The following is a 26,918-nucleotide window of genomic DNA, read 5'->3' as shown; positions in this document are numbered from 1 at the left end:
CAAGCACCCGAAATTGTGCTTTTGTCGTTACTAGACCCTTCGGAGTCTCATTACAGCAAAGACATCCAACCGAGTCTCTATTCTTGATCGGTCGTCAGGAATCATGACAAGGACCTTAGATTTGCAGATTGGTCTCATACTCTGTTGTACACTGTTTATATACATTGCCAAATGCTGCTTTTTCTCGCCACTTGCGAGGATACCAGCATCACACTGGTCTGCGAGGTTCTGTCCTGTTTGGCTACTATGGGCGAGGTACAGAGGAACCGAGCTTGCTTATCTAACTGAAGCTCATGCAAAACATGGACCAATCATCCAGGTAGGCCCACGAGATATAAGCGTTAGCTCCTATCTGGACGGAATTCGCAAAGTGTATGATGCGGGGTTTGGGAAACCAACATCTTTCTACTCCATGTTCAACTACTTTGGGTACGGTCCAATATGGTCCAAATACAAGCAACGCTCCTGGTAATAACAAACTGACCTCGATGAAAGAAGACAAAATGCATTCACGAGTCCTCAAAGTAAGGAGCACGGTGTTCGACGACGCCGGACCGCGGCGCTTTACTCTAAATCGTCACTATTGCGATCACTACAAATGAATAATATCAGTATCAGGATCATGCATCATCACTTACTGCCCCGCCTTAACAAGGCATCCGCTGGGGGAGACGATATTGATGCTCTTGAGCTGAGTTACTGTATTTGTTCTGATTATATCAGCTCGTTCTTGTTTGGGTATTGCAATGGAACTCGTTTCCTGTCGAGTGACCCAAGTGCTATTGGTGAGTGGCGGCTTCATTACGAAAACCTAATGTGCCACGAGTCCTTCTTCCCACAAGAGGTACCTTTTATCTATCATTTGTTGCGGAAGCTGGGCATTGATATGCTCCCCAAGTCATACTGGGGATCCAAAAAGTTCCTCGAGACATGGATGGAAGCTATGGTCCACAAGGCAGATGACACCATAACCCGGCACGAGGTCACCGGTTATCCAATTGCCCATGAAGATAAACCAGTGGTCTATATTGCGGCGAAATCTGCCGTAGATCAAGATTCGCCACACTTACACACAGAGAATAAGAGGAGGGAAGTTTTCAGTGAAATGTTTGATCACATGTGTATGTGCTTTTCCCCCCTACATCAATAAACAATACGGACAAATTGACCTGTTGTTCCGCGTGGCGATCAATAAATAGCGGCGTCAAGAGAAGTTCTGGGTATGTAATTTTGAACTTTGCCCCTAGGCAGATGTCTAGCGCTCTACCTTGGTTCTTGAAAACGTCTCTTAATCGAGAAAACGGCACAGGCCTCGTACTCGGCTACACGTTCTGGTACTTAGCCCAGCACCGGCATGCGCAGCTCCGGATCCGTGCCGAACTCGAAGCCGCCGGTATCGACATGACAAAAAGACCAGCACCGGAAACAGATGTCTCCATCTCCCCGGACTCTATTCCGGTAGCTCTCGAGAAGGTCAAATACTTGGACGCCGTCATTTGCGAATCTTTAAGAATGCGGCCCACCAGCACATTATTACCACGAATTACTCCGTCGGATCGCCGCATTTCTCTAGCGGGCGTGGATAATATACCACCCGACACACGAGTAAACGCATTTCAATGGTTCGTGCATCGCGACCCCGAGAAGTGGGAAAAGGTTGATGAATGGGTGCCAGAGCGATGGCTGGGACGGGATGGTCTTGGGAGAAAGAATGACCGGGAGGATGTGCTTTGGGCCTTTGCAAGTGGACCAAGAATATGCCTCGGTAACAACTGGACATTCTACGGTGAGGTCCTCTCCTTATACCATTTTGGTCTGTAAAAGCAAAGTTGAAGGCCTAGTGTTAACGAGTCCGCCCGTTGTCACGATAGCAATGCGATATATCATTGCCACGATATTCTCCAATTTTGAGTTCGAAGTCATCGGAGGAAAACCGGAGAAATGCTGGCCGGGCTCACCCGCGGATCTCCTGCCCGTGAGAGTCAGAAGAATGACACCAGATAGTTCAAGAGAGTTGTCGAGTCCTTGATAGAGAGGTGTATCGTGTAAGTTGTGAGCGAGACGGACGGGGAAGTACGAGGGAGTAGGTGGTGAATTCCGACCGCAATCATAACTGAAAGCCATTTAATTCATTTTGAGCCCCCTCCCTGAGCACAATCATCATCAATTTCCGGGTCGGTAAGCTTTGGTCCTACTCGGCACGTCACCAGTCAACCTTTTCCCCTTTGGCACCCTCACCTAGACAAGTTGTCATGTCCTGTTTCTCGCACCTTCTGCTGCACATTTGTATATACCGCACTGAAAGACCACAGGGAAAAGATAGCTGACTGGAATCTTACTTCTTGTGGGCGAAACTTGCTTTTAAATCCTATATCTTTGGACAGCAGAAGCCAATAAAGTACTGACAAAGATTCCGCAGGAATCAGCCCTAGGTAGAATAAACGCCTTTCCACGTTGGTACATATTGTCCGCAAGTTTAATAATGCCCCAAAGCCTGACGACAAGACATTTTCCCAGGGTGACTTACACAAACCTTATATAGGCATGGAATACTAGTTGAAGATCCGATCTTTCTCGTACTGGGAACTAGTCAATTTAATTTGATTTGTTATACATTAGGTCGTGTAAAGTATCAACGCCACAGCAGTGGCTCAGGAATGCCGACGCAAAAGAGAGGCTGGAATTCAGTTTTTTTCGTACATCTTCAAATGTAGCAAAGTGTCAGGTAATACCTTACCTCGCTTGGCAACAGCTCGTTATAGATATTGAAACAACTTTCAAGTGTACACAACTGTGTAGATAAGCAAACCGCTCACAGTCACCAAAGTCTGGTAAGAGCGTTTCGAATATTTTGCGTTCTTCTCTTCGCAAGTTATATCTAATGGTCTTTACTGATATCCCCGTATGTCTCCTAAAACTTTGCTATGTACTGATGATTCACGATGGGCCAAGCTTTATGAGGCCTCGGTTGTAGGCCGTAGCAACTATCTCCAGCAGATGTCGACGACTCTTCCTTGAGCACAGCATTATAAGACCAAACCATGGGTACCTAAGGTCTATAGGATTTGGAATTCTGTCCCCTGCCCTGAAGAAAGGACGAAACATGACGGTATGATCGGCAAGCCCGGCACTGAATAGGTCCACGTCATGCGGCATCAACCCTCCGGTCGACGAATGCAGTGGCAGCGGCGTCGTGGCATAGTGGAATTGTGATCCATTTCGGAACCCATGAGCCAAGCTGCGGAACCTGAATTCGTCGCCGATGACCTGCATGATATGAAGCGCATAGTAGTCCACGCCGTTAACATACGCGGAACCCATCAAGTCTGAGTGTCCTGGCGGCCGCGGATTTATCTCCAGTAGAAAAGGACGTGGACGTAGACTGTCTTCAGTTCTCATCCCAAGCAGCAGGTCACGCACATTATCCTTATCTCTGTACCATTTCGCGTCTGAGTGTTGCACCCTGGCTTCTACGTGGAAAACGCCGCTGTCAAAGCCAAGTTGTTTCACAACTGCGAGCAGCTCTGTTTGAAGCATCCTTGTTTCGTCACTTGGCAGACCTGACGGCCAGACTGAGCCAGTCTCGATGAATTGCTCCGTTGTAGATTCGGTAACGACATCGTCGCCGCTGCACGGGAAGTTGTCGGACACTTCTGAGAATAGCACGTCGCCACCCCAGAGGACAAAGTTGACATCTACTTCTGGCCCGTCGCAGTAGGTCTCCACAAGAACCTCCCCAATATGTGCATCTTGTAGTCCGAACAGTTCGTGTTGGCATGCAACCGATGACAGAGCGTGAGTCACAGCATTGACAAGCTCGGTTTCGTTGTTTACTTTGGACACACCGTGAGAGCCATGGCTCAGCGTGGGTTTCACGATGAGAGGATAAGTGAGAGGCTCTAGGGCTCTTTCAAGACGCAGTATCAGCTCATCGAGGCTCGTCACGGTGAACGCGTTGGCTGTCTGTTGGAGTCGTCGGGTCTGGTACTTGTCCGTCGAACGGCGGTAAGCCTCAACAGGGGCTGTTCGTAGACCAAGTATTTCTGCAGCCTGGGCTACACCAGCCAATAGAGGATCCATGGTCGTCATGATGCCGTCCACCTCATAAGGCAAGTTGCGCACCGCCTGGACAATGCGATGAGCCAAGTTGTCAAACGTAAACCCTGTGAATGGTACAAAATCCTCCCGATAACTGCCGCCAGGCCCAGCCGGATCCTGAAGCCAATGACTAGGCTTGTCCATAACTACAAGAGAAACGCCACACGACTTGGCTGCGTTGTAGAAGCGTTCACAGAATAGCCTGTCACGCTTTTCGCCAACAACGACAATGCGAGTCAGCTGAATGGGCGTGGGAACCAACCATGGCCACGATATGCGATTCACCAACTCATCCCTTAGAAGACTCTGCGTAGAGGAAGTACTTGGCACAACGAAACCAACACTCTTCTGCAGAAGGTGAAGCAAGGTGCCTAAAGACCCATCGGATCTTGCTGGCTCTGCCTTGGGACAATACTGGCAGGGGCTCGTAAATCCTTGAACCTCAAGTACAAGCGGACAGCCGCGCATCATTTCCTCAAGGAAATCATTCCGGACTAACCAACCGTCCTCTGCAGGCAGGATGAATTTTATAGTCATGGGACGAAGACTAACAACGGCGTGCCATATAGTAGATAGGGCCTGGGAAGGAGTTCCGATCTTCACTGGCCCGGAAACCTTCCCCGTTGCAGCCAGAGCAGTGACAGTGGCGAGTTCCCGGTCGTCATGTATCCTTGTTCTGTTTAATCTGGGTTCAACAGTACAGTCAACATAGTTGTCCGCATGTTTCGTAGCTTCAGAACGGGTCTTGCTCCATGACCAGGACAACTTGCCCACAACTATTTGATGCTCGTTAAAGCGAGGCACAAAGAAAGGCGATTTTTTTCGGACAAAAGCTCTACCGTACCTGAATTGCCATCCGACCTAAGCTCTGCGTGGTATGTTGCAGGCAGTGCCACGTCCTGTATGGTCTTATTACCAAAGTCGGCAGAATCGCCATTTGCCTGCATCTGGGCCGAGACTGAGAACATCTATCAAATTGGTTGAAAAGAAGATATTCTAAAAGCTCAAGACACCGACTTAGAAGCGTAGGGGCAAAATACGTCGCCAAAAAATTAATGCGCAAACTAAGTTTTTCCAACACTGAGTGAATGGAACGCGAAGGAGTTCGGAGTATTACATGCAGCTTGAAACGCCACTACATCATATTACGTCACACAGGAGCCAGATCAACCCGGTCAGCAGACTTTGTGATGCATTACTCGGCCTGGGCTGACTTTGTGCTTCTCGTTACCTAGAAGGCTCTGGCGGGGAGATTCTATCATCGATTCCAGATGGGTCTTTAGGGGCGACGAAAAACGCCTTACATATGTTATTCCAGGCTTCAAAAGTCATCAACTCGATAGTCAACACTGCAATGCATGATGTTCGGAGTACGCGCAGGCGGCCACATCTGTATCTGACAATGTCACAACCGATGGATCAGCGACCTGATCTCTTACGATAAGACTACCTCAACCATTCGAGAAGAATTGCTTGAGTAAGCTCTTACAATTGTGTTGCTTGATTACAGTCATTGACTAATAGCAGCGATCATCGCACATTTGAGCCGGAGTTCGGAGTTGGCTTTGACTAGAGGACCGAAACAAAATAGGGTTTCAGTCGGAATTCGGCGCTTGTTAACCTGATCGGTAGGAAAAGAGGTAGGAGAATTTGTACAGCATTCCTACTTAAAGCTCCATTTCGAGAGAAGCTGGCGCTGAAATATACTAAGAAAGACACTATCCCGATTCCCTCGCAACACTCCATCATGTCGACAAATGTAGTGTTACACTTGCGAACCGAGTCTGCTCCCCTAGGCCACATTGCCGTTCTTACCCCGGACTACACGCGCCAACTCATCGAGGCTGGCGTGACTGTTCATGTTGAAAGAAGTAAAGACCGCTGCTATGCTGATGTGGACTATGAAGCTGCCGGCGCAAAGCTGGTTCCCCAAGGCTCATGGCCGGAAGCTCCCATCGACCACATCATTGTCGGTACTAAAGAGCCTGAAGGCCTGCAGGACAAGACTGCACTGAAGCACACGCACATATACTCAGGATACTATTACAAGCAGCAGAGAAGCGCTATTCTTGGCCTCCAGCGCTATCAAAGAGGCGGTGGTACTTTCATCGATGTGGGCGCAACCAAACACTTACTTGGCAATAAGACCGACATCTTCGGTCGTTTCAGTGGCATTGGCAGCTTCGCTGCTGCGTTGAAGACTTTGCGACACGTTCTTGAGCATCCCGAGGGCAAAACCCCAATGCCTCGCGTCAAGATCCATGAATCTCTTGAGTCACTTATTCAGGAGGGCAGGAAAAACGTTGAAAAGTGCGTCGAAATCCTTGGGCGGTACCCTGTCGTTACCATTGTCGGTGCAGCAGGGCGAGCAGGCTCAGGATGCCTCGAGTTTTGTCGGAAATCTGGAATTCCCGAAAGCAACATCAACAAATGGTCTCGGAAGGAGACGTCACAGCCAGGGCCTTACCATGGGCTGCTTCAGAGCGATGTCGTAGTGAACTGTCTCTACACGAACCGGCGCATCAGTCCTTTGATCGACCACGAATCTTTGAAGTTGCCACGGAAGCTCGCGGTCTTTGTCGACGTATCATGCGATTATCAAGGTCCTTACCATGCCGTGCCGATCTATTGGGAGCCTTCCCATTTCGACAACCTCGCCATGCCTGTCGCGGTGCCGTCAGGTCCTCCTTTGACAGCCGTAGCTTGCAACTACTATGCTGCAATGGTTCCTAAGGAAACGAGCGACTATGCTGCCAGGGCTTTGATGCCATATTTTTTGTCTTTGCCTGATTGGAAACGTGCCGAGGAGCTACGCAAACTTGAGCGACTATTTGTTGCCAAGTGTGAGTCGATACCCCGGGCGACTCAGCCATCAAAACTATAGGCGAGCCGTACTAGGGATACACCTCTTGCTTTAAAAAGATATCATGAGCCTCAAAGTAGTCTATGGATCACCATCTCCCAGCGTCTTGAACATTGACAGGTCTAGTCTCTTACTGCTGGTTTGCCCTAGCTTCTAGCTAATGCAAGGGATATCCACCACGGGTGATCTTATTGATATTTTCAAACTGCAATATAATGAATTAATTCATCATCTAAACTTCTAGAACTGTGCTTCTGCTGGCCGACATTCCGATAGCTATAATGCGGTGCTCTAATGCTTGTTCTTAGACTGGCATCTGCAATTAGATAGGAAACACCGCTACACGCTGCTACACGTATATACGTAGACATAGCACGCTAATTTATACCTAGAATATGTTTATTCCTACGAAGGCAGGCCTAGAAGTCCTGCATTAATCCTTCGACTTATGAAGTGAGTAGCGGCACCAACGCGTCGAAGGGTCACGAGAGTGACGTCCTTCAATACTGCTCCTGTGAAGCAGTCACAGATGTATAGGCAGTGAGGCTCTTAGAGCCATAACTAATAATCTGTCCTTTATATCAATGGGAGCTGTTAAGACCCATGTCTCGACAGATAACGAATATCCTTTACAGGTAAGTCACAGCCGAAGGCGTGCGTACAAAGATCTTGGTCCATTAGACTGGAGGGTAGTTAGTTTACTCTGCGTAGTGCTCAATTTCAAACACTAAGAGTTCTCTGCCACCATCTTTCTTGCTGCTTCAATGCGTCTTCCTTTATCTTTACAAGATGAAATCCATGTCCTTCTTGCTGATAAATGACAACCTTAATTAAGTCACAGACCACTTGACGTTTGAGCTTCTGACTTTTCAGAACGGCAGCGTGTAAGTCCATAGACTGGTTGGCAGTTACAACAGAGTCGTCTGTTCCTTGTAATAACAGAACAGACGTTTGTATAGGTCAATGTGATTTATCGGGCTTCTGTCGTTATACAGCTTCAGAAGTGAAGTGCTCTCTGCGTCGTGACATTCCACACGAGTATCTTCTGGCTGAGCAGGTTGCCTAGTTGTAGGCTCATTATGAGGCTCAGAACATAATGAGGAGCGTCCGCGAACGAGAAGATGATCAAAGCAGCTCTCAAACTTGTGGCTGGTACGAGCAAAGCCCTTCATGTCTGATATGCCGTAGAGACTCACAGCGCCGGACCACACATCTGGATTTGTACAGATAGCTTGAAGCGTAAGGTACCCACCAGCGCTCCCTCCAACAATACCGACTCGTTTTGGATCAATATTTCCAGCCTTAGCAAGGTAATCAACGCAGTCGACAGCATCTTGGACATCTTCCACTCCCCATTGGCCGTCCATGGCATCACGATAGGCACTGCCGTAACCTGTCGAGCCAACATGGTTAAGTAAAACGACAGCATAGCCGCAGGAAGGGAAATATCGACTGTCCAAGTTGACGCTTGGGCGATGATGTTTGGTTGGCCCACCATGTGCGTAGACTATACCAGGTGGGAGACCATTCCCGGGCCTGGATGAATCGTGACTGCCTGACGGTTGCATCAGGAATGCATGCGACGTGTTCATTGATGAGGAAGTTGATGACGTAGGGAAAGCTACAGGACAGGGCCTTGACAAGCTAATCTCAGCCAAGGAGGTCATATCAAACGACTCGGCAAGCATTGTGGCCTGGCATGGACGCCGTGAGCCTTTGGTTGGGCGGAACTACAGACGTTGCGGCAACTGCACATGATACGGAGTTGCTGCACGTGTGGCGGAAGCGCCGATGACAAGAAAAGACCCTTCGTCTATGCGCTGTGTGACATCGTAAGCGATGTCATGCACGTCTATGCCAATATCCTGGTAGATGGCTCGTTCGCAATCAACGACCGCTAGTCGACTGCACCCTTCTGTGGTATACGTCACAACCATCTTTTGAATTTCGAGTTCTGAAAATGTATTGCTTGACAGCTGGAATTCAGTCCCGGCGAGCTCGCATTCTTCCAGGCCGGCTATACGCAGCCGGCGAGGGACTAGGTCATTTATGCCGATCTGAATTGTGTACAGTTGTTGATACCCCGTCTCGTCGTGGGCATAGACCAAGGTCTCTCCCGAGAACCACCGTGGCTGTCCGCACCCCTCGTGGCTGCCAAGTAGACGGATCTTGGAGACATTGGTGCCCGAAAAAGACGAAGCATAGAGACGGCGCCTGTCCAGGGCATGTGAGGGTGATTCCATTCCAACCAAGTCTTTTTTGTTCCCTCAGAACTAAATCGGGCATGTGTGTAGAAATCAGCGCCCTCACATAGACAAGTGACTCTTTTGTCGCAAATGCCTATGCGAACTATGCTGGTATCTGGATATTCTTTCCCTGGTCTTTCGACCTCGCGAATGGCGAGCACGCTGCAAGGGTCGCTGGGATGAGCGGCAAAGTCGCCGTAGATGGTGTCATTTTGCAGTTGAATAAGGCTGAATGTCTGTTTCTTGGGTCTGCTAGGTATATTCCTTTGCTGTTGACATCGGCGAAATCTACACGGCCATCGGCCATAACAGCAGAAGTATTGCCTCCGTATCCATTGATGCGACTCCCAACGTTGAACTGGTCGGTAGTTACGTAGACGTCCGCGTAAGGCTCACCGGGGACTGCGACGCGCTTGATGCGCCCATGTCCGTCATGATCGGATTCAAGATAATACACAAATGAGAATGGCGCTGATTCTGCGCTTTTGCCAACTCTGGGTGAGCTGAGGGAAATATGCCGTAGGCCAGCCACTCAGCCGTAATCGTGCTTTCCCGGCTTTCTCGAAAAGACATTTTCCTACAATTTCCAAAGTTTCCAGGCTCATACGAGAGTTGTTGTGATTTGGGTGTCACAACATACACCTGACGGCTCCGCTGTTTTAGCTTATACATACGCCTTGAACCGGAATTCGGAGTTAAGCGAGCGCAGGATGACCGCCTCATGCACCAATAGGAGTTGGAAGGACACGTCGAAGCTCGTGCATGACTGAGACCTGGGGTTACTATTGCAATCGTTCACGGCACAGACTCCGGCTCCAACACGCGGGGATGTTGCTAATTCCCGGTGCAGTTGGAGGCAACCCGAAGTCAATTTGATGTATTGTCGCCGGACGATTGCGGCTTCCATACAGTTCAATAGCAGCCATGTTCAACTCATAATATTTGTTGTCCTTAGTGCTGAACATCGAGAAGATAGATCCGAGCTTTGGGCGTACGCTGATGTTATGGCGTGAACATGCTTGCTTGGAATGGCGGAGGAATGCGTGATGTAAGGTCTGGATAAGACCGTGTCGAGCTCGAATAAAGGTAACTATGAAAGAATTTGACGTATCCCGAAAGCTCAGCTCGCAAAGTTATTTTCAAGAAGACCTCTTGTCTAATATTGGCTCAAGAGCCGCCCCTTGCTGTGGATTGCATAGCGCTCGAGCAAGTGGCTGCGCAAGCATTTTAACCAAAATTCACTTTTTATGACATAAGGTGCAGTTTTCTTTTTTTGCTCAAAAGGGTAGTGATCTAGCCAAAACGCTACTACAATGAACTGTCAAGTCTTGTACAGTTTCTCACTTTTGTATCCATCGATGTTTGACATGTAGCTCGGCTCACAGATGACTACCAGAACCTTGCCTGCATACGCCTCGGTGTTGACTTGAATATCAGAGGAATGTTGGATTCTTCGAGCATTTTACCAGCAACTAAAACGTCGGCAAATTCTTGGGCTAGCGTGACAATCATAGTCATACCACCACCATTGAAGCCTGCCATGATCCATTGGTTTTCCTTTCCAGGCACAGGACCGACATGGGGCAAACTATCCATAGTCGCACCCATTACTACAGAAGAAGTTAGGGGTTGGTAGAAACCTAGGTGGTCTTGAGCTTACTGCCTGTCCAACTTGCCTCAACCCGCGCTCCCCTTCTCTCCCAACCGTAGAGCTTGGTATTGGCAATATCCTCAAAATACGAGCATATCGAATCCCTAATCAGCGTCGCATCGTCCACGGTATCAAACCAGCTTTGACTGTAATCCTTATCCGCGCGCCTGTAATGACTTATGCCTCCGCCGAGGATAATGGAGCCATCCGGACGAGGGTTGAGGTAGTCAACGGAAGTGGGCATGTGGTAGAGGTTGTAGGTAGCAGTCAAGTTTGGACAGCGATGGGCATGTGTAGTTGTCGGAACCACCTGCGACATTTGCCCTCGAAACGGGACAATGACTGCGCGGTACAGAGGTAAAATCGCAGCTGTATATCCATTGGTTGCGTATATGACCTTTTTGGCCTTGATGACTCCACGTGAAGTGGACAATTTGACTGATCCGGGCTCATCTGAATCATCAACCGACTCGACTGGCGTGTCGGTATAAAGACTTGCACCCAATTTGAGCACGCGCGCAAGCAGGCCCATGACAAACTTGTACGGCCATAACGAGATTGCAGGCCCACCAGCCGCGGCGACGGCCCCTTTGACACCAATCATCTATCTATCTGAGCTTGGTGATATTGGAGAGCGCTGATATACTTCAAACGGCAACTCACCTGGTCAAGATGCGGTCCTTCCAACCATTGAAAGCCGTCCACCCACTCAGCTTTCCGCTGTCTCATCTCCAGAAGCCAGGCTTTCGTGTCGGTGGCCTGGGCCGGATCATAAAATACGTCGTAGGAGCGCGTTACGAGTAACTCGCACTCCAAAGACTCCTGTTCCACGATTCTTTTTATAGCGCTTCGCTGTGCTCCAGTCCAGGCGACAAGCCGAGCAGTCAGCTGAGGACCGTATTTCTCATACCATGTCTTGACAGCAGGCAATGATGTTTTGACGTGCCCGCCATTTCTTCCCGTTGCGCCAGAACAAGCTTGACGAGCTTCTAGCAGCGTTACCGACGGTGTGTTTCCTCCCTCGGAGCACTTTTTAAGAAGTTCATATGCCAGGGATACTCCTGCCAGGCCGGTTCCAACTATCACCACGTCAGATTCTTGAGGGACTGTCTGCGATGAACGAAAGCTAGCTAGCCGATGAGGACTGGAGAGCCAGTAAGATGCCGTTGCGTTGTCCATAGACGTTGATCTCATAGTGACAGTATTGAACCGTTGGGCCGTTTTCAATACCCTCCAGAATTCAAAGGTGCAAAATGCATTTCTCAATGTCTATTCTCAAAAAAAAAAAAAAGGGTTTCCACCGGTCACGTTGTCTCGCGTCCAGCGCTCGACGTAACACAAGGTCGGAGTTGGATAATAACTTATCTAGGGGTTATGCCCTTGACATTATGCACGTGATTTCGCCCCAAGAAGTTTTACCATCGAGTCCGTGGGCTAGACTTCGAGAATCATGTCCTTTTTTGTCAGACTGCAGGCATCTCAGGAATAAGTTATGGGGGCGTCTATTCGTCATTGAACATGAGGCGCTGTCAACTCCGGCCTGTACCAGCATTGCGAAGGCTTTGCAAGTTGGCGGGCGGCTGAAGTACCTCTACTCCGGTGGCAGCTAACTCATGCGGAGGGCAACATCGAAGTGGTCTAATAAACTGCGGAATTCCTTTCACAGTTGCACATTGCCGAGTTTTGTACAGGAAAATGAGTGTGGTATAACTCTCCTCCAAGGGGGCTAGGCGGCTTCATCAGAGCTTGCCGCCAGTTCTCGGTGAGGATGGGACGAGGACCTCGGTGTCCACGCTGACCGATTGCCCTAATCAGGGAGCCCTAAGGCTCACCGCTCCCGTGCCCCTCAACCCCGAATTCGGAGACCAACATAATTTTCAGTGACGCATGTTTGAAACCAGCATCTCGGGCCCGCCCAGTGATGTCGTCGGCCTTGCCTCTCATTCTTTTCAATTGACGCATACTGAGGGAACACGATCGGAAAAGCACTTGGAGATCACGGGATACCACCACCACCACCATGGTACTCCCAGATCCAACCCTGGCCCTCGACTGGAGCTACATTGGGGCCATCCACGAAATCTTCCACAAAAATGCTCGAGCAAACCCCGACAGGCCCTGCGTCACGGAGACGGCCTCCTCTACCACCCCCCAGAGGCGGTTCACCTACAACCAGATCTATGAGGCGTCCAATGTACTCGCCCACCAGCTCCGTGACGCCGGCATCACCAATGGCGATGTCGTCATGATCTTTGCCTATCGCTCCGTCGAGCTCGTTGTTGCCTTCATGGGCACTCTCGCAGCCGGTGCGACCATCACCGTGCTCGACCCCGCGTACCCCCCGGCGAGACAACGAATTTACCTCGAGGTATCCCAGCCAAAGGCCCTGGTCTTGATTGGAAGGGCTAAGGACGAGAACGGTCCGTTCGCGCCGCTGGTACAGAAGTACATAGACGAGGACCTATCACTTAAGACGCAGGTTCCCGAGATGCGGATGGCCGACGACGGCTACCTCTCGGGCGGCGAGCTCGATGGCAAGGACATCTTTGCCGATGCTCGAAGCAAGTCATCGGCGCCTCCCGCTGTTTTAGTTGGGCCAGACTCGACGTCCGTCCTCTCTTTTACCAGCGGCTCCGAGGGGCGACCTAAAGTGAGCGACGCGCAGACCCTGCTACAGTCATTGATGCAGTGCAGAGTGTAAAGTGCCCAATGAGCTAACTACCCCAAAGGGCGTTTTGGGCAGACATTTCAGCTTAGCCAAGTATTTTCCTTGGATGGCCGAGCAGTTCAGGTGGTCCTCGGAGACCAAGTTCGCGTGCCTCTCGGGAATTGCTCACGACCCGATCCAACGTGATATTTTCACCCCGCTCTTCCTAGCCTCCGAGTTAATCATCCCGGCCCGAGAGAACATCCAGCATGAGAAGCTAAGCGAGTGGTTTCGTGACCACAAGCCCAATGCCACCCATCTGACGCCCGCCATGGGCCAGATCCTGGTGGGAGGCGCAACCGCAGAGTTCCCTTCCCTGCAGTGGGTTCTCTACGTCGGTGACATCCTGACCAAGAAAGACTGCGCTGCGCTCCGCAAGCTAGCACCCAACGCAGGAATCTGCGCTGCCTACGGCACCACCGAGACGAGCCGAAGCGTTTCTTACTACCAGATCAAGAGTCGCGCTGAAGACCCGGATGCCTTGGATAGGTTTGGCGATATCGTCCCTGCTGGAAAGGGCATCCAAGGTGTCCAGCTACTCATCGTCAATCGGGAGGATTTCACCAAGCTCTGCGGTGTTGGTGAAGTTGGTGAAATTGTCATGAGAGCGGCAGGCTTGGCAGAGATGAGTACCCCCTTTTGTGATTTGAAGATCTCTGCTAACATTTATTCTTACGGATATCTGGCCGACCCGGACAAAAACAAGGAAAAATTTCTGGATAACTGGTTCGTCGACAACAACAAGTGGGTTGAGGCCGACAACAAGGTCGCCGATTACGCCAACGAGCCCTGGAGGAAATACTACAAAGGACCCCGTGATAGAATCTACCGTACTGGTGATCTCGGACAGTATCTCGATGAATCCGGTGTGGTTGCCATTTCGGGTAGGGCCGACAGCCAGGTGAAGATTCGTGGCTTCCGCATCGAGCTCAACGAAATCGACAGCAACTTGAGAGGCCACCCTCTGATCCGCGAGTGCAAGACCCTACTTCGAAGAGATCAAAATGAAGAGCCGACACTCGTCAGCTATATTGTGTCTGACTATCAAGAATGGGTCAAGTGGCTGGCAGACCGCGGCCTTGGGGACACCGAGGAAGAGGGCACCCAGATCGGACCCGTCGTTGTGTATCATAAGCGCTTCAGGCCAATGCAAACGGAAATTCGGGATCATCTCAAATCTAAGCTGCCAGCCTACGGCGTTCCAAGCTATTACATCTTCCTCAACAAGATGCCTTTGAACCCGAACGGCAAGGTAGACAGTCCGAATCTTCCGTTTCCAGATGTTGCCTTGATCTCGGACGAGGCTTCAGAGGACGATTTGAGGAGCTGGGAGGCCCTCAGCGCCACCGAGAAAGATCTGGCAGAGCAGTGGGCGACGCTGATCCGTGGCCTGAATGCCAAGACCCTTCGACCTGAGTCGGATTTCTTCGAGAGCGGTGGGCATAGCCTGCTGGCACAGCAGCTTCTCTTAAATATTCGCAAAAAGATGGGCACCAACGTTTCCATCAACTTGCTTTACGCCAAATCATCGCTCAAGGCGCTCAGCGCACAGGTCGACCGTCTGCGGGAGGGAAAGGATGATGGCGCCTTGGTGGAGGAGGGCGAGCCCGCCTATTCCCAGTCGCTCGACAAGCTGCTTGACAGGCTGGATGCCAAGTATCAGACGGCCGACCCTACCACGCTCACTCCGGAAGGCAAGACTACCGTCTTCATGACCGGCGCTACAGGTTTCCTGGGCTCTTACATCGTGAAGGACTTGCTTGAGCGTAAGAACGTTGACGTGATCGCGCATGTCCGCGGGACCAAAGACGTCCCAGCCGCCCTCGAGCGACTTAAGAGGTCTCTCCGCGGGTACGGCGTCTGGCGGGATTCCTGGGCAGAAAGACTAAGCGCCGTCATTGGCGACTTGTCGCAGCCGCGCCTTGGGCTTGATGACGAGACATGGCAAGCGGTTGGCGACGCGGCGGACGTGATCATTCATAACGGTGCCCAGGTCCATTGGGTACAGCGGTACAAGCATCTTGAGCGGAGCAACGTGTTGTCGACGCTCGATGCCCTAGGGCTCTGTAACCAGGGCAAGCCTAAGCTCTTCTCCTTTGTCAGCTCAACAAGCGTCCTGGATACAGATCACTACATTAAGCTATCGCAGGACCAGACCAGCACGGGACAAAGCGCCGTCATGGAAGCGGATGACTTGATGGGCAGTCGGGTCGGTCTCGGTACTGCCTACGGCCAGACCAAATGGGTGAGTAGCGTAGCTGCCGGCCCGCCGCCGCGTTTCATAATGATTCTAATGGACTCTAGGTATCCGAACAGCTCGTCCGCGAGGCTGGCAGACGAGGTCTTGTCGGTTCTGTCGTTCGACCTGGCTACATTCTGGGGGACGCATCGACTGGTATTTGTAACAACGACGACTTCCTCATTCGCATGCTCAAGGGCTGCATCCAGCTGTCGAGCCGCCCACGCATCGTCAACACGGTCAACGCCGTGCCAGTAGGCCACGTCGCCCGCGTCGTCGTCGCAGCTAGCTTTAATCCCGTCTCGGCCGAGCCTGCCACCAGCGGCGGCGACGTCGGTGTCCACGTCATCCACGTCACGGCCCATCCGCGTCTGCGTATGAACGAGTATCTCTCTACGCTGAGCTACTACGGCTACAACGTGCCAGAGGTGGACTACAACGATTGGAAGGCCCAGCTTGAAACCTTTGTTTCAGCTAGTTTCGTCCAGAAGGACGAGGAACAGAGCGCCTTGATGCCCCTGTTCCACATGGCGACGAACGACCTTCCATCGACGACGCGCGCGCCGGAGCTTGACGATCGCAATGCCGTCGTCGTGCTCAAGGCCGATGCAGACCGGTGGACAGGCGTCGACGAGAGTGCAGGCGAGGGTATCAGCAGGGAGACGGTCGGCCGCTTTCTAAGGTACCTGGCCGAGACGAAGTTCCTGGCGTGGCCAACCAGCCGGGGCAGGGAGCTACCGGCCGTCGCGGTCGACGTTGCGCAGGCACAGTCGCAGTGGGGTGTTGGTGGGCGTGGTGGTGCGGCGTGAGACGGGCAGGGAAGCCCATGTAAATCTAGATGGAGAGACACATGCTGGATGATGCAGGGTGACGAGGCCTGCCGTCACCACCAGTTTGCGTTCTTGTTGTAGTGTAAATGAATCAGGCAAAAGTAATGCTCACCAAGATGTTGCTGGAATATTAGCACGGGCCGGCCCGTAATCGATAAGTGATGACATTGCAGGGCTTATTTGGACCCGGTTCTGCTTGCTTGACACGGAGAAGGTCACTTTCTGTCGCAGGTTGGCAAAGCCTTAAGTTTACCTACTTCATGAAGGCACTAGCTTCTAACGAGTCAGTCTTGCTAGATGAACATTAGCGGGCAGAGTCCCCTTGACGGCACTTGTCACAGCGGCGAGGCCTCGGCTACATTCAGATTATCGCAAGGCATCGGAGTTGACGATGATTACGCAAGACTCAGTGTATCCAAATACATAGCCACATGCCAAACAACCAGCCGGCCGGTATCATTGACCCCCGTGCTCTTTAATTCGTGCGTCATGGTCTGGGAGCAAAATACAGGCAGAATCTGGGAGGCGCTATTCTCACCACTAAATCTGGCGGGAACTGCTGCTGCTTTTAGCGGGGAAACGGAGACGATTAGACTATCCCATGGTGCACATCTCGTCGAATTTAACGAGACGATCCGTATTTCGCTTAGACTGTATAGGCCAGGTGTTTGTTAGGTCGTCACTATGGCGATCCGGTGCTACGCTGACAGCAGCCGTGGTGGATGCTGGTTATGAAGGTTCTCTTGGGGCACTGCTGGATGTGGAAAACCCGGCCGGCATTGCTTTATATAAGAATTCCAAACTAGGGCCAATCGGGTTATATAGGCTGGAAGAGAAGGTTGCAGGCTATCGCGTCATTTATCGGTTTGTAGCGAGTAGTATTGGACGCCATGGACAGAGCGAATGCAACCAAGTTGAAATACTACACATGTAGTTTCCAAGGCGGGAGACAAGGCAAACTGGGGCTTCACTAGGTTCCTTCGTCAAGGAGAGGTAGTGCCCCAATACATCTTGAATGCAAGACCGAGACATCAACTAGGCGGGGGAGAAATGTTAGTACACTTGACTGCACAGGACACTGAAAGCAAAATCTGAGACGCTGAAAGTTGTACACTTTGGTTGCTAATAGCAAGGTTTCGTCCTGGCGTTGCTCGATATAGAACTAACAATACTATGTATACAGTTGAAGGCTCGAAAAAATGTCCGTTGAAAAGGTTGTAACTGCTCTAGGAATACACGATGCTAACTATAACAATGCCCATGCCGATGGTTCAGGAGGCCTCGTGTCGACCCTTGCAAACCCGCTTTTTTGTGACAACTCATCATTTCGCGTCGCAGGCATTCAAGCCTCGTGTGTAGAAAGGGGAGAAAAGGCGGCAAGAATTCTACCTAAACCTGGGATTCGGGCGACTTGCCATAACGTGCGGCGACGCACGTAAAACAGTCGCAGTGCGGCCTTAGAAACCGACGGAATCCGAAATAGGGGGAGTTGATGGGCGATTCGCCAGTGTATATGAATAGATCGTACAGAAAACCGCCAGTCAGGCAGCCAAAGAAAGGGGCAACCATGGGTATCTATCACTTGGCTATTAGTCTCTTGATACTGCCCCTGCTTGGTATCAACGACAGATGGCAAAGGACGTACCCAGAAGTAATTGCCATTAGCGGAGAAGACCTCTGCTCCGTAACCAATCATGTAGGTGACGAGTCGAGGGCCAAAATCACGGGCTAGGTTCATGGCATAACCAGTCTCCCAGCCAAATCCGGCACCAATGCCAAATACTAGAAAGAAGAGACCGAGGGGCTTCAAGGGGCCTGCGCCAAAATTATTCCCGTCATCAGACATGGCGAAAAGAACAAACTGCAAAATCGTGCTGGCTAGAAGCTCGGAAAAGAACATGCCAGTGCGCGTCATGAAAGCGGCAGGGTAAGTAGCGAAAATGCCAGCCGTGGCATGGGAAGTAGAGACGGTGCGAGTCCCGGCGCCCCCCTCGAAGCTGTCAATAGCCGAGCGGTAGTTCCCATAGACTATTGCAGCGCCTACTATAGCTCCAAGCACTTGGGAGGCAGCATAGACTGGGAGCTTGCGCCACGGGTGACCACGAAAGACACAGTGAGCTAAAGTAACGGCTGGGTTGATATGGCCTCCAGACTTCCCGCTAACATATGCCCCAAGCATAATACCTATGCTGTACATCTCACATGGTCAGTTGGATTCTCATCACACATCCTCGTCGGTGGTTACGATGTTGGCAAGGGAATTCCACAACTTACCCCCAGCCCCATGAGATACTCTGATAATCGCCCTTGCCATTAGTACTAAGGACAACCTGTGCTGTAACACCGCAGCCAAATAAAACGAGAATCATGGTCCCAAAAAACTCAGAAAAGGCATCCTGGCAGATGGATCGAATCCTAGGCCACCAAAGATCTCGGGTAATGGGCTGCGATGACGCGTCTTTGTGAAGGATAGAGCCTTCAATATCAAGTTTCAGGGTCGGTACGGAGGTATCAAAGAACAGTTCGGACCCCAAGTCGTGGGCCGGTGAGACGGTCGCCATGACACCGTCACATGAGCGTGTTGTGGGTAGGTTGTGAGCAGAGTTGGCCCGGACAAAATAGAGCCCAGCCCATCGACGGAGGATGAGGGACGGGGGACGGGGACGCTTTATTTGAACAGATGATCTTCAAGTGCAAGACGTCAGCGCCACAGGGCCAGCTTCCTCGCGGACGAGTCGGGATCCCGGGACAAAGAACCGATGCTCCAAGTCGGCAAGCTGGAGAGCTCACCGTTCGTTCTCTGCAATTTAACCATGGCGGGGCGCCAAAATGAGAATAAAGTGTCCGGTTCGATGTCAAGCTGTCTCTTGTTACTCCGTTGACCCCATTCTCTCATGCAATAGCTCCAATGATGTAATATATCGAGGCACGGTTCGATGCCAAAGCGGACAGGCTACTACTCATGCTGCTTGGCACAATCATTTCCCCATTGTGGAAGCATTAATGTGTTAATTGCAAAGGAGTCTTGGGAGTTCCTGTGGCGCCTGAATTATCCGTCCATCCCGGGCGGCGTGGCAGTGAAGCAGGCTGGAAATCGCGAGATGAACCATCAGACATGGCCATGATCTCATTCACATTCATGCACGAGTTGCTGACCGTGACGGACAGTGGAGGTGCACAAGTCATGTCAATTAACGCGTCATCGCGTCACACCCAGGAACGATTCATCTACACCCTTCCGCGGCGCAGGCAGTATCTGTGATTGATTCTTCCACGGCGGGATGCGATTGCGGAACAGCGAGTACCCCTGCAAAAGCATGCGGCATCCGACGCCGCCGCGGCGAATAATTATCAGCCAAGTCTTGGCCGCGTAATGGCGGGCGACGACCGCGGGCCATGGGCCACAGAGGCGTGTTTTACGACAAGTAATGCGTAATAACTAGTTCTTTCCACAATAACGGGGAATTCATCCCAACCTGGCTTACCTGCCTTGCTTACACGTTGACGTGGGCATCTCATCCGGGGCAGACGGGTATCTATTTAGCACAGAGTAAATTTGTAAATTTGATACGCTCAACGTCAACTACACAGCTCATGTTTTAAAGGCTATAAATGAGACAAAAACGGCGTTGTGAAGACAGGGCCTAGAACTTCTCGTAGGAGACTGTAATTAGACGAGGCAAGGGGACAGAGAGCAGCGGATTCTCTTCGTGGTGAAGAGTGTTTGAATAGATCATCCATCATAGACTATGCACACGTCTACAGAGAAAGGTCTTCTCCGAAGCACGGACCACGTTGATAACATGTGAGTGGCAAAATAGGGCTGCCCTTTGACATTATCACGACCTTGCTTGACGGGGCACCCTGGACGACGACAACCCATCACACCCCTAGCCGCCCGCATCGTTCAGTCCGGGCGCCAAAAACCCTAGAACCAGGGTAACCCCGGCGAACATGTCAGTTATAAGAAGGAAGAACCGAGAAATGCTCCGGGTTTCGCCTCGTTATTCAACATTGACTGGCTTGGTCACGTTGGTCCGACTTGAGGCGCACCGCAACCTCGTCTCGCCCGCTCGCAATCCCCTCTGCTGACGGGCGATGTTGATGGACACGCAGCAGATCACGAGATCGAAGCAAATCTGAGGCAAGGGAGGGAATCGGCGCTCAGACAGACGACAAGAACTCCCACCAGTCTTCATCATGAAACAAATCGACCTGCCATGTGTGTGGCACACCTACAGTCTTCGGCAGCACACGGGGAGTGAAGGATTGACATCCAACGACGGAAACCTGAGACTCTTCTTCTTTCCTTTGACCAACACAACGCCGTCTTTCATCCCCCGTACTTTTGTCCGCTACAGCATCACACCATCGATCTACATAGCCGGGCGAAAAGATCGGCATCGCCCCGCGAAGACCCTTGGGCTTGGAGGGCTGATGAGGTTGAGATAAAAGACAAGACAATGATGAGTGGGTTTGTATGCGAGTACCCTAATGACGTATCCTTTCTGGGCCCAGGCTTAGCTCCTGCTAGTCATGGTTCCCCATAGTTGAGCCTGTGCGCATGACTTGCCTCGACTCGCGTCTATGGGCCCTAGGGTTCTCAAGAGGCTTTGTGAGGTAAAAACGGGGGCAGGGGCCTGCAGTGCCGTGGCTAGATAGAGCTTTGACAACCGATTCGCCCGTGGCCCCATCTAGCCGTAACAGAAGGCGCTGTAATGGCCTGACCTGAGATACTCTACTAACTTTTAGGTGTCATCATTGCCTTGCCTGGTGTCAAATTGCGTTGTGATACTGTCCTTTTGAATTCCGTCACAGTCCGTCCTGTGCGCCTCCACGTCCTGGCCTCGTTGCGGCAGCGTCTGCGACGTGGCCCGTTTTATTTTTTTGGTGACTATATTACGGGCTCTAAACGTCATGCGCCGATCTGCGTGTTCGTAGGTGTACTATATTTGGGCTTTCGCGTGATCGAAGAGGCGATACATGGGTCAAAACCCCCAGGCGCAAAATCCCATCATGGTTTTCTAGCCTTAGGGCTCCTAGCTCGTCCTAAATCGATCCGAAATTCTCGAAACTACCCATCGGGAGCTTCTTAGTTTGGCGTTTGGCTTTGTTTCAGCTGGTTCGAGGTCATGCTTTGCATAATACAACACGTCCTTGATCATACTCAGAGAATCCGGGTGAATAGGGCGCGGCGGTGTGCGACCACGTCCCTGACAGCGGCCACATGCTCTGAGGTTTGTGTTGGGCTATTACTTCACCCCGGATACTAGAGATTCCTGGATGACGGCTGCCGTCTTGAAGTTTCGCTCATCGCCGTGACTTTTGTCCCATGAGCATCTCCTTCCTCGACGGTCACCCTTTTTGCGGTTCTTCAGGGCCGTTTGCCGTCCGGAAGGGATCCCTGTGTATGGTGTATGGATGCACGCCATGTTCGTCATCACTTCTCACTCTGTGTTGACTGTTACTGCTTCTCAGGGCTTTGCGGCGTCTGCCGCTCGGGCAGGTATGTTCTCTTCAACGGCATAGCAACTGGGAATTGAAGGAACGGCAGAATCGCGAGCTGTGGTGAGTTGGTTGAAGCTCCAGGTTGTACTGCTTTTCTGCTAGTTCCATCGTTGGAACCTCCCATAAGACATGTCCAACCTATTTCGCTGTCTTTAGCCGGATTACAAATGGGCGATCGTTACACCATTCACTATAGGCCTGGTGAATAACTCGGACAGGGTCTTTCGGCCGTGAGAGCCTGTTACTCAACAAATTCTGGCGCATTTTCCCACGTTCTTCACACTATTCTGCTCACTCGGACCGGTCAACCAAATCCTAGGCACGGAGCTCATAAAGGGGAGGGGAAGATGCGAAGAACTGGCACGAGTGGGATTATCCATTGGCGCCATTTCCGTTGCCGATGCATTTTTAAGTGAGGGGTAACAAGAAAACCAGTAATGAAACCAACGACATACATCCCTTGATAACAAAGTAGCGTTAGGTCGAATGAAGAACACTTTTGCGGGCCCCGGTTAATAACAGAAAGCCGTCCCATCTCCAAATTTCAGGTGTAGCACGTGTGATGCTAGCTGTTCGTGGTGATATCTCTTACGCGCCTAGTTCCCCGACATATTTGTGGTCGTTAACGGCAGACTAATACTTCAGGCGTCTGATTAAAAATAGCTCAATTTGCTACACCTCGGCCAGCCAACAGTCCGAATCATCCAATAGGTCTGTCTTGCGCTTCTAAGTAGCTGGTCTTTTCGAGACCGCTATGCACAAACGTCGAAACGTATTGTTGCAGATTCAAGATATAAAGCTTAGGTAGACTAGAGACAATTGTATAGAGTAAGGGAAATTTTACAAACAGTCCGGTCGCTATGTGATGCTCTATAGCTGTATGTTTGCGGTTTTTCCTTTTTTTTTTTTTCACTTGCGTATGTATGGGCTAAAAGTTCCGAGCAGTCAGCAAGCTCGAATTTAGGTATTTATACGCCCAATTAAAACGGAGTATTACGCCATCTGCGCATGTTTCCCACCGCCGCCTTACTACACCAGTTAAAGCAACCATCGAGTCAGCAAGCCGTCGCGCGGGTATTCGAGCCAGTGATGTAGCTGCTATGGTTGAGGAGCAATTCCCCGATACAACACTCCTGCGGAAGGATATCTATAATGCCCGTTCGTTCATTAACCGAGAGAAGCTAAATGGCTATACACCTACTGCGGCATTGATCAAACTCTTTGATGAGAAGAAGATCCCATACATCGCGAAATGGGCCGATGATGATCCAGATAGACTGCTTGGTCTTGTCTGGACCTTTCCGTACTGTCTACAGATGTGGAAGCGCTTCCCCGAGGTTATTAGCTTTGATAACACATATAACACTAATCGCTTCAAGCTTCCTTTATTCCAGGCTACTGGCCAAACCTGTCTTGGAACTGTGTTCAATGCTGCATTTGGCTTAATAGATAACGAGAGGAGGGAGGGGTTCCAATTCCTTGCAGAGAGTGTTCGCAAGCTCATTACAAAACACTCACTCAGGGAACCAGATGTCATCATCACAGACTTCGACAAGGCTATGAAAGCTGCCGTTAATGATCAGTTTCCAAATGCACAGCAACAGCTTTGTATTCATCATATCCTTTCAAACGTTTTGCTTAAATCGAAGACTAGGTGGACGGGCCAACGTGAGGACAGTACTACTAGCCCTAGCGCTAGTGACAGTGAAGACATTCCCTCACAGGCGGATGGCGGGTTGAGCACTACAGATAAGCATCTGATCGAAGATCGGTCGAGTAGTGATAAGATTCCTCATACTTACCAAGGCGTTGTTTTAATGTGGAAAAAGGTTCTCTATGCCGAGACTGAGGAAGCGTTTGAGCAGGCATGGAGAGATCTTTGTAAAGAGTTCGACGACCAACGAGCGATCTTACAATACCTCTACTCGACTTATATGCCTGTTAGTGCTCAATGGGCACGTTGCTTTATCCGTCGTTATCGTAACTTCGGAATCCGAGTTACGTCCGGCACAGAAGCAAGCAACAATAATATCAAAAGCTATCTATTAAATGGCATGAGCCACCTCTACCGACTCGTCGAGGCAATGCAGGATATGATACATGACCAAGAACGTGCCTTTAAGGATGCCTGTGGACAGGATGATGTCCTGACTGCTCCACAATACCTAGGTTCGATGGGAAACTATCTTGGTGAACTACGAACAACCATGTCATCGAAAGGACTTGGGTTAATCAACAAGCAATACTGTATTGCTCGCAAATTTCTGCCGACGGGGAAGAATCCCTTCCCCGACTCTATTGGACTTTGCGACGACGACTGTACGGTCTCTATTGAGCTGGGAATCCCATGCTATCATAAAGTCTACGCAAAGCTAGATTCTGACACACGTTTCACTAAATGGGAGGTCCACCCACGCTGGCGACTACGGGAATCGGCATCTCAAGATCCATACCGACGAATTCTTGACCCGAAAGTTGCCACTGCACTACGTGGAAGGCCAAAGAATACAGCGCAGGTTATCCCAGAAAGCCTAGCTATTACATCAAGTAGCCGATCTGATAATCAACCAAGTGGGCGACGAGGTCGACCGCCAGGAAGTCTCAATAAGCCAACTCTTGCTAGGAGAGTGCATAAAGCTACTCGAGAAACCATCACACAAACTGGTGGCCAAATTGGCATCTCAGCCCAGCAAGGGCCAGGTAGACCTTCTAAAGTCCTAAATGCTGGGAATACGACAGGCGTGCGGTACAGTGGACGGAGGACGCAACGAAACATTCGCAGGACAAGGAGTCAATGGGAACTGGCTAAGAGTGATGACGAAGATCCAGATTGTATCGTTGTGAGGCAATAAATTAAGTAGACCACATCACGTCTTTTGCCAGTATTTGACAGTTACTGGCTAACAGTACAAGGACGGTAGTTTAATCCGAAATGCAGGCTTGCAAGATAGCAGAAGACCAATCGCGCCCACAACGATAAGTGACTGCAATTCATGGTGATGTAGGAGCTTGTTAGTGAAGTTGGCTACACCGCCTTTCCGAGGAAGTATCTGTGGGGCCAAGAAAGTATGCGACCAATCAGAAGTGGTAAAAGTCATGCCCGTGTAAGAGTCATGCCCGTGTAGCCAAAGTGTCATGCCCGTGTAGCAATTCCCTATTGAAACTATACCTTTTTCTACCTTAACACTGGATACTTGGGTAGGCAACAACGGTACACTCTGGTAGGTGCGGCGGCATGAGAGCTTTTGGTCATGTCTCGACTGTTGAAAAATACATGTCAAGATGCTCTGAGTGAAACGCCGTGTGTGCGTGCCCATGGTAGATCTCTTTCACGTATGAGGCACCGAGCAAGGATGGGAAAGGGAACCAAGACACGTCTCGTTGTAAGAGGTGCATCGCTGCACGGGGAGTTGGTACAATGAGTGATGACGGTATTTCTCAAAGTGCCATCTACGGCAAGTCGCACGCACAACAGTCGTAACAGTCGTGGAGCTTTGCACAAGTCTACATATAAGCAGAGGGGAGGCGAGGCAGATCTCACCGGCCTCCAACCCTAACCCTAGGTGCCAAACCCATCTCGTCATGCTGAACCCTTACCCTAGCCAGTGCTTTGTGGTGGAGCCGCCATCTGATTGTCCTTATCTACGACCCGACCGCTCGGGTTGTGCGGACCAACGAGTGGGATGAACATTTGGGCAGTGGGACCGCCAGCTCCCAGCTCAACAAATTTCCCAACAGAAAAACAGACGACTGCAGCGATTCCGTGCATGCATTGCAACTGGCACACGTAAAGAATTACCAGCGCCGTCCTGGGATTGAATTTGAACCCATGTTGACATGTATGCATTCACAGCCTGCTTTCCAACGCGTCTTGACTCGGTCTTCGACCTCACTTGATACAAATACAAGCTGCTGAGTCGCACTCCCAGCCCATGCACCATTTTGACCCAAGACATGGCTGTCTGCAGAAGTCTTCCACTTCACGCTCCCAAAACAGCAAATTGATGTCACGGCTATTATGGGAGTCGCCTTGCCACCTGCGCACGATCAAGAATAATGCAGACTGCCAGGTATGGTCAAGTGCATATCTGTCCCATTCACCACATCATGTCCACATCATGTTCTCGATTTTCGCCATGGAGGGGCGGAAAGGCAAGGTGACGGACGTGACACAACCAAGCCCACTAAGAATACGACTTTGACTCGACGCCCTAGAGTCTCAGGCTAGGGGGCGGCGCGACGGAAGCGTTTGAGGTGCTCAACTGAAGATGCCCAAGTCGGTTGTGGGCTGGACAGCTCGCTGAGCGCCCGAAACCTTCTCAGTCGCCCACGCCACACGGAGCCAGGCCGCCCGCCAGGCCCTTCAAGCTGCCACAAGACGTCTAACAGTCATACGGAATACTCCGGAGTCCGTGGCCTCTAGCCTGCCGGGCCGGCCTCGTTTGCACATGACCTGGCTCCACGCCATGTGGAAGACGGCTGACTGGTCGTATCCAAGGAAAGTCTCGGCCCGCCAGGTTCTGCAGCTGCGCGATTAGTCAGTCAGACAGACTCGCCAGAGGTGTTTGACACGGCAAGGGACAATGGATTACGGCCTTGGTGTCGGCGACTTGGTCCGTGAGAGGTGGCAACGGTGTGGTTGGACGATAGCAGCTGAAGCTTGCTTGCAGCATGTCATGACTAGGGCAGACAGCGAGGGGACGGGCAAGAAGAAAAGGGGCGGTGTTCTTCGGGGGGGGGGGGGGGGGGGGGGGGAGGGGGAAAAAAAAAACACCC

General features: G+C 51.0%; 8 protein-coding genes across 8 annotated transcripts; 4 read left to right on the top strand and 4 right to left on the bottom strand.

Moving 5' to 3' along the window:
- Positions 1-1,251: 1,251 nt before the first annotated feature.
- On the top strand, positions 1,252-1,821 carry MAM_06180 (Cytochrome P450; the record flags this gene model as incomplete). The annotated part of the gene is made up of 1 exon (XM_040824978.1): positions 1,252-1,821. The coding sequence occupies one exon, from the start codon at positions 1,252-1,254 to the stop codon at positions 1,819-1,821; it is 570 nt and encodes a 189-aa protein (XP_040677141.1).
- Positions 1,822-2,937: 1,116 nt separating this feature from the next.
- Positions 2,938-4,242, bottom strand: MAM_06179 (ATP-grasp fold, subdomain 1; the record flags this gene model as incomplete). Its single annotated transcript, XM_040824977.1, has 1 exon — positions 2,938-4,242. The coding sequence occupies one exon, from the start codon at positions 4,240-4,242 to the stop codon at positions 2,938-2,940; it is 1,305 nt and encodes a 434-aa protein (XP_040677140.1).
- Positions 4,243-5,845: 1,603 nt separating this feature from the next.
- MAM_06178 (saccharopine dehydrogenase) lies at positions 5,846-6,982 on the top strand (the record flags this gene model as incomplete). Its single annotated transcript, XM_040824976.1, has 1 exon — positions 5,846-6,982. The coding sequence occupies one exon, from the start codon at positions 5,846-5,848 to the stop codon at positions 6,980-6,982; it is 1,137 nt and encodes a 378-aa protein (XP_040677139.1).
- Positions 6,983-7,869: 887 nt separating this feature from the next.
- On the bottom strand, positions 7,870-8,649 carry MAM_06177 (Peptidase S9, prolyl oligopeptidase, catalytic domain protein; the record flags this gene model as incomplete). Its single annotated transcript, XM_040824975.1, has 1 exon — positions 7,870-8,649. One exon carries the CDS (start codon positions 8,647-8,649, stop codon positions 7,870-7,872), a length of 780 nt encoding a protein of 259 aa, XP_040677138.1.
- Positions 8,650-10,596: 1,947 nt separating this feature from the next.
- Positions 10,597-12,052, bottom strand: MAM_06176 (FAD dependent oxidoreductase; the record flags this gene model as incomplete). Its single annotated transcript, XM_040824974.1, has 3 exons — positions 10,597-10,817; positions 10,868-11,462; positions 11,522-12,052. 3 exons carry the CDS (start codon positions 12,050-12,052, stop codon positions 10,597-10,599), a joined length of 1,347 nt encoding a protein of 448 aa, XP_040677137.1.
- Positions 12,053-12,878: 826 nt separating this feature from the next.
- MAM_06175 (non-ribosomal peptide synthetase) lies at positions 12,879-16,613 on the top strand (the record flags this gene model as incomplete). Its single annotated transcript, XM_040824973.1, has 3 exons — positions 12,879-13,508; positions 13,588-15,810; positions 15,870-16,613. The coding sequence occupies 3 exons, from the start codon at positions 12,879-12,881 to the stop codon at positions 16,611-16,613; spliced, it is 3,597 nt and encodes a 1,198-aa protein (XP_040677136.1).
- A 1,410-nt stretch (positions 16,614-18,023) lies between these two features.
- On the bottom strand, positions 18,024-19,195 carry MAM_06174 (aquaglyceroporin; the record flags this gene model as incomplete). Its single annotated transcript, XM_040824972.1, has 3 exons — positions 18,024-18,209; positions 18,280-18,823; positions 18,909-19,195. 3 exons carry the CDS (start codon positions 19,193-19,195, stop codon positions 18,024-18,026), a joined length of 1,017 nt encoding a protein of 338 aa, XP_040677135.1.
- Positions 19,196-23,242: 4,047 nt separating this feature from the next.
- On the top strand, positions 23,243-24,994 carry MAM_06173 (uncharacterized protein; the record flags this gene model as incomplete). Its single annotated transcript, XM_040824971.1, has 1 exon — positions 23,243-24,994. One exon carries the CDS (start codon positions 23,243-23,245, stop codon positions 24,992-24,994), a length of 1,752 nt encoding a protein of 583 aa, XP_040677134.1.
- Positions 24,995-26,918: the final 1,924 nt, after the last annotated feature.

This window comes from Metarhizium album (genome assembly GCF_000804445.1).
Source record: "Metarhizium album ARSEF 1941 chromosome Unknown scaffold_18, whole genome shotgun sequence".
In the NCBI taxonomy this organism is placed as follows: Eukaryota; Fungi; Ascomycota; class Sordariomycetes; order Hypocreales; family Clavicipitaceae; genus Metarhizium; species Metarhizium album.
This window is presented reverse-complemented; position numbering and strand designations above follow the sequence as displayed.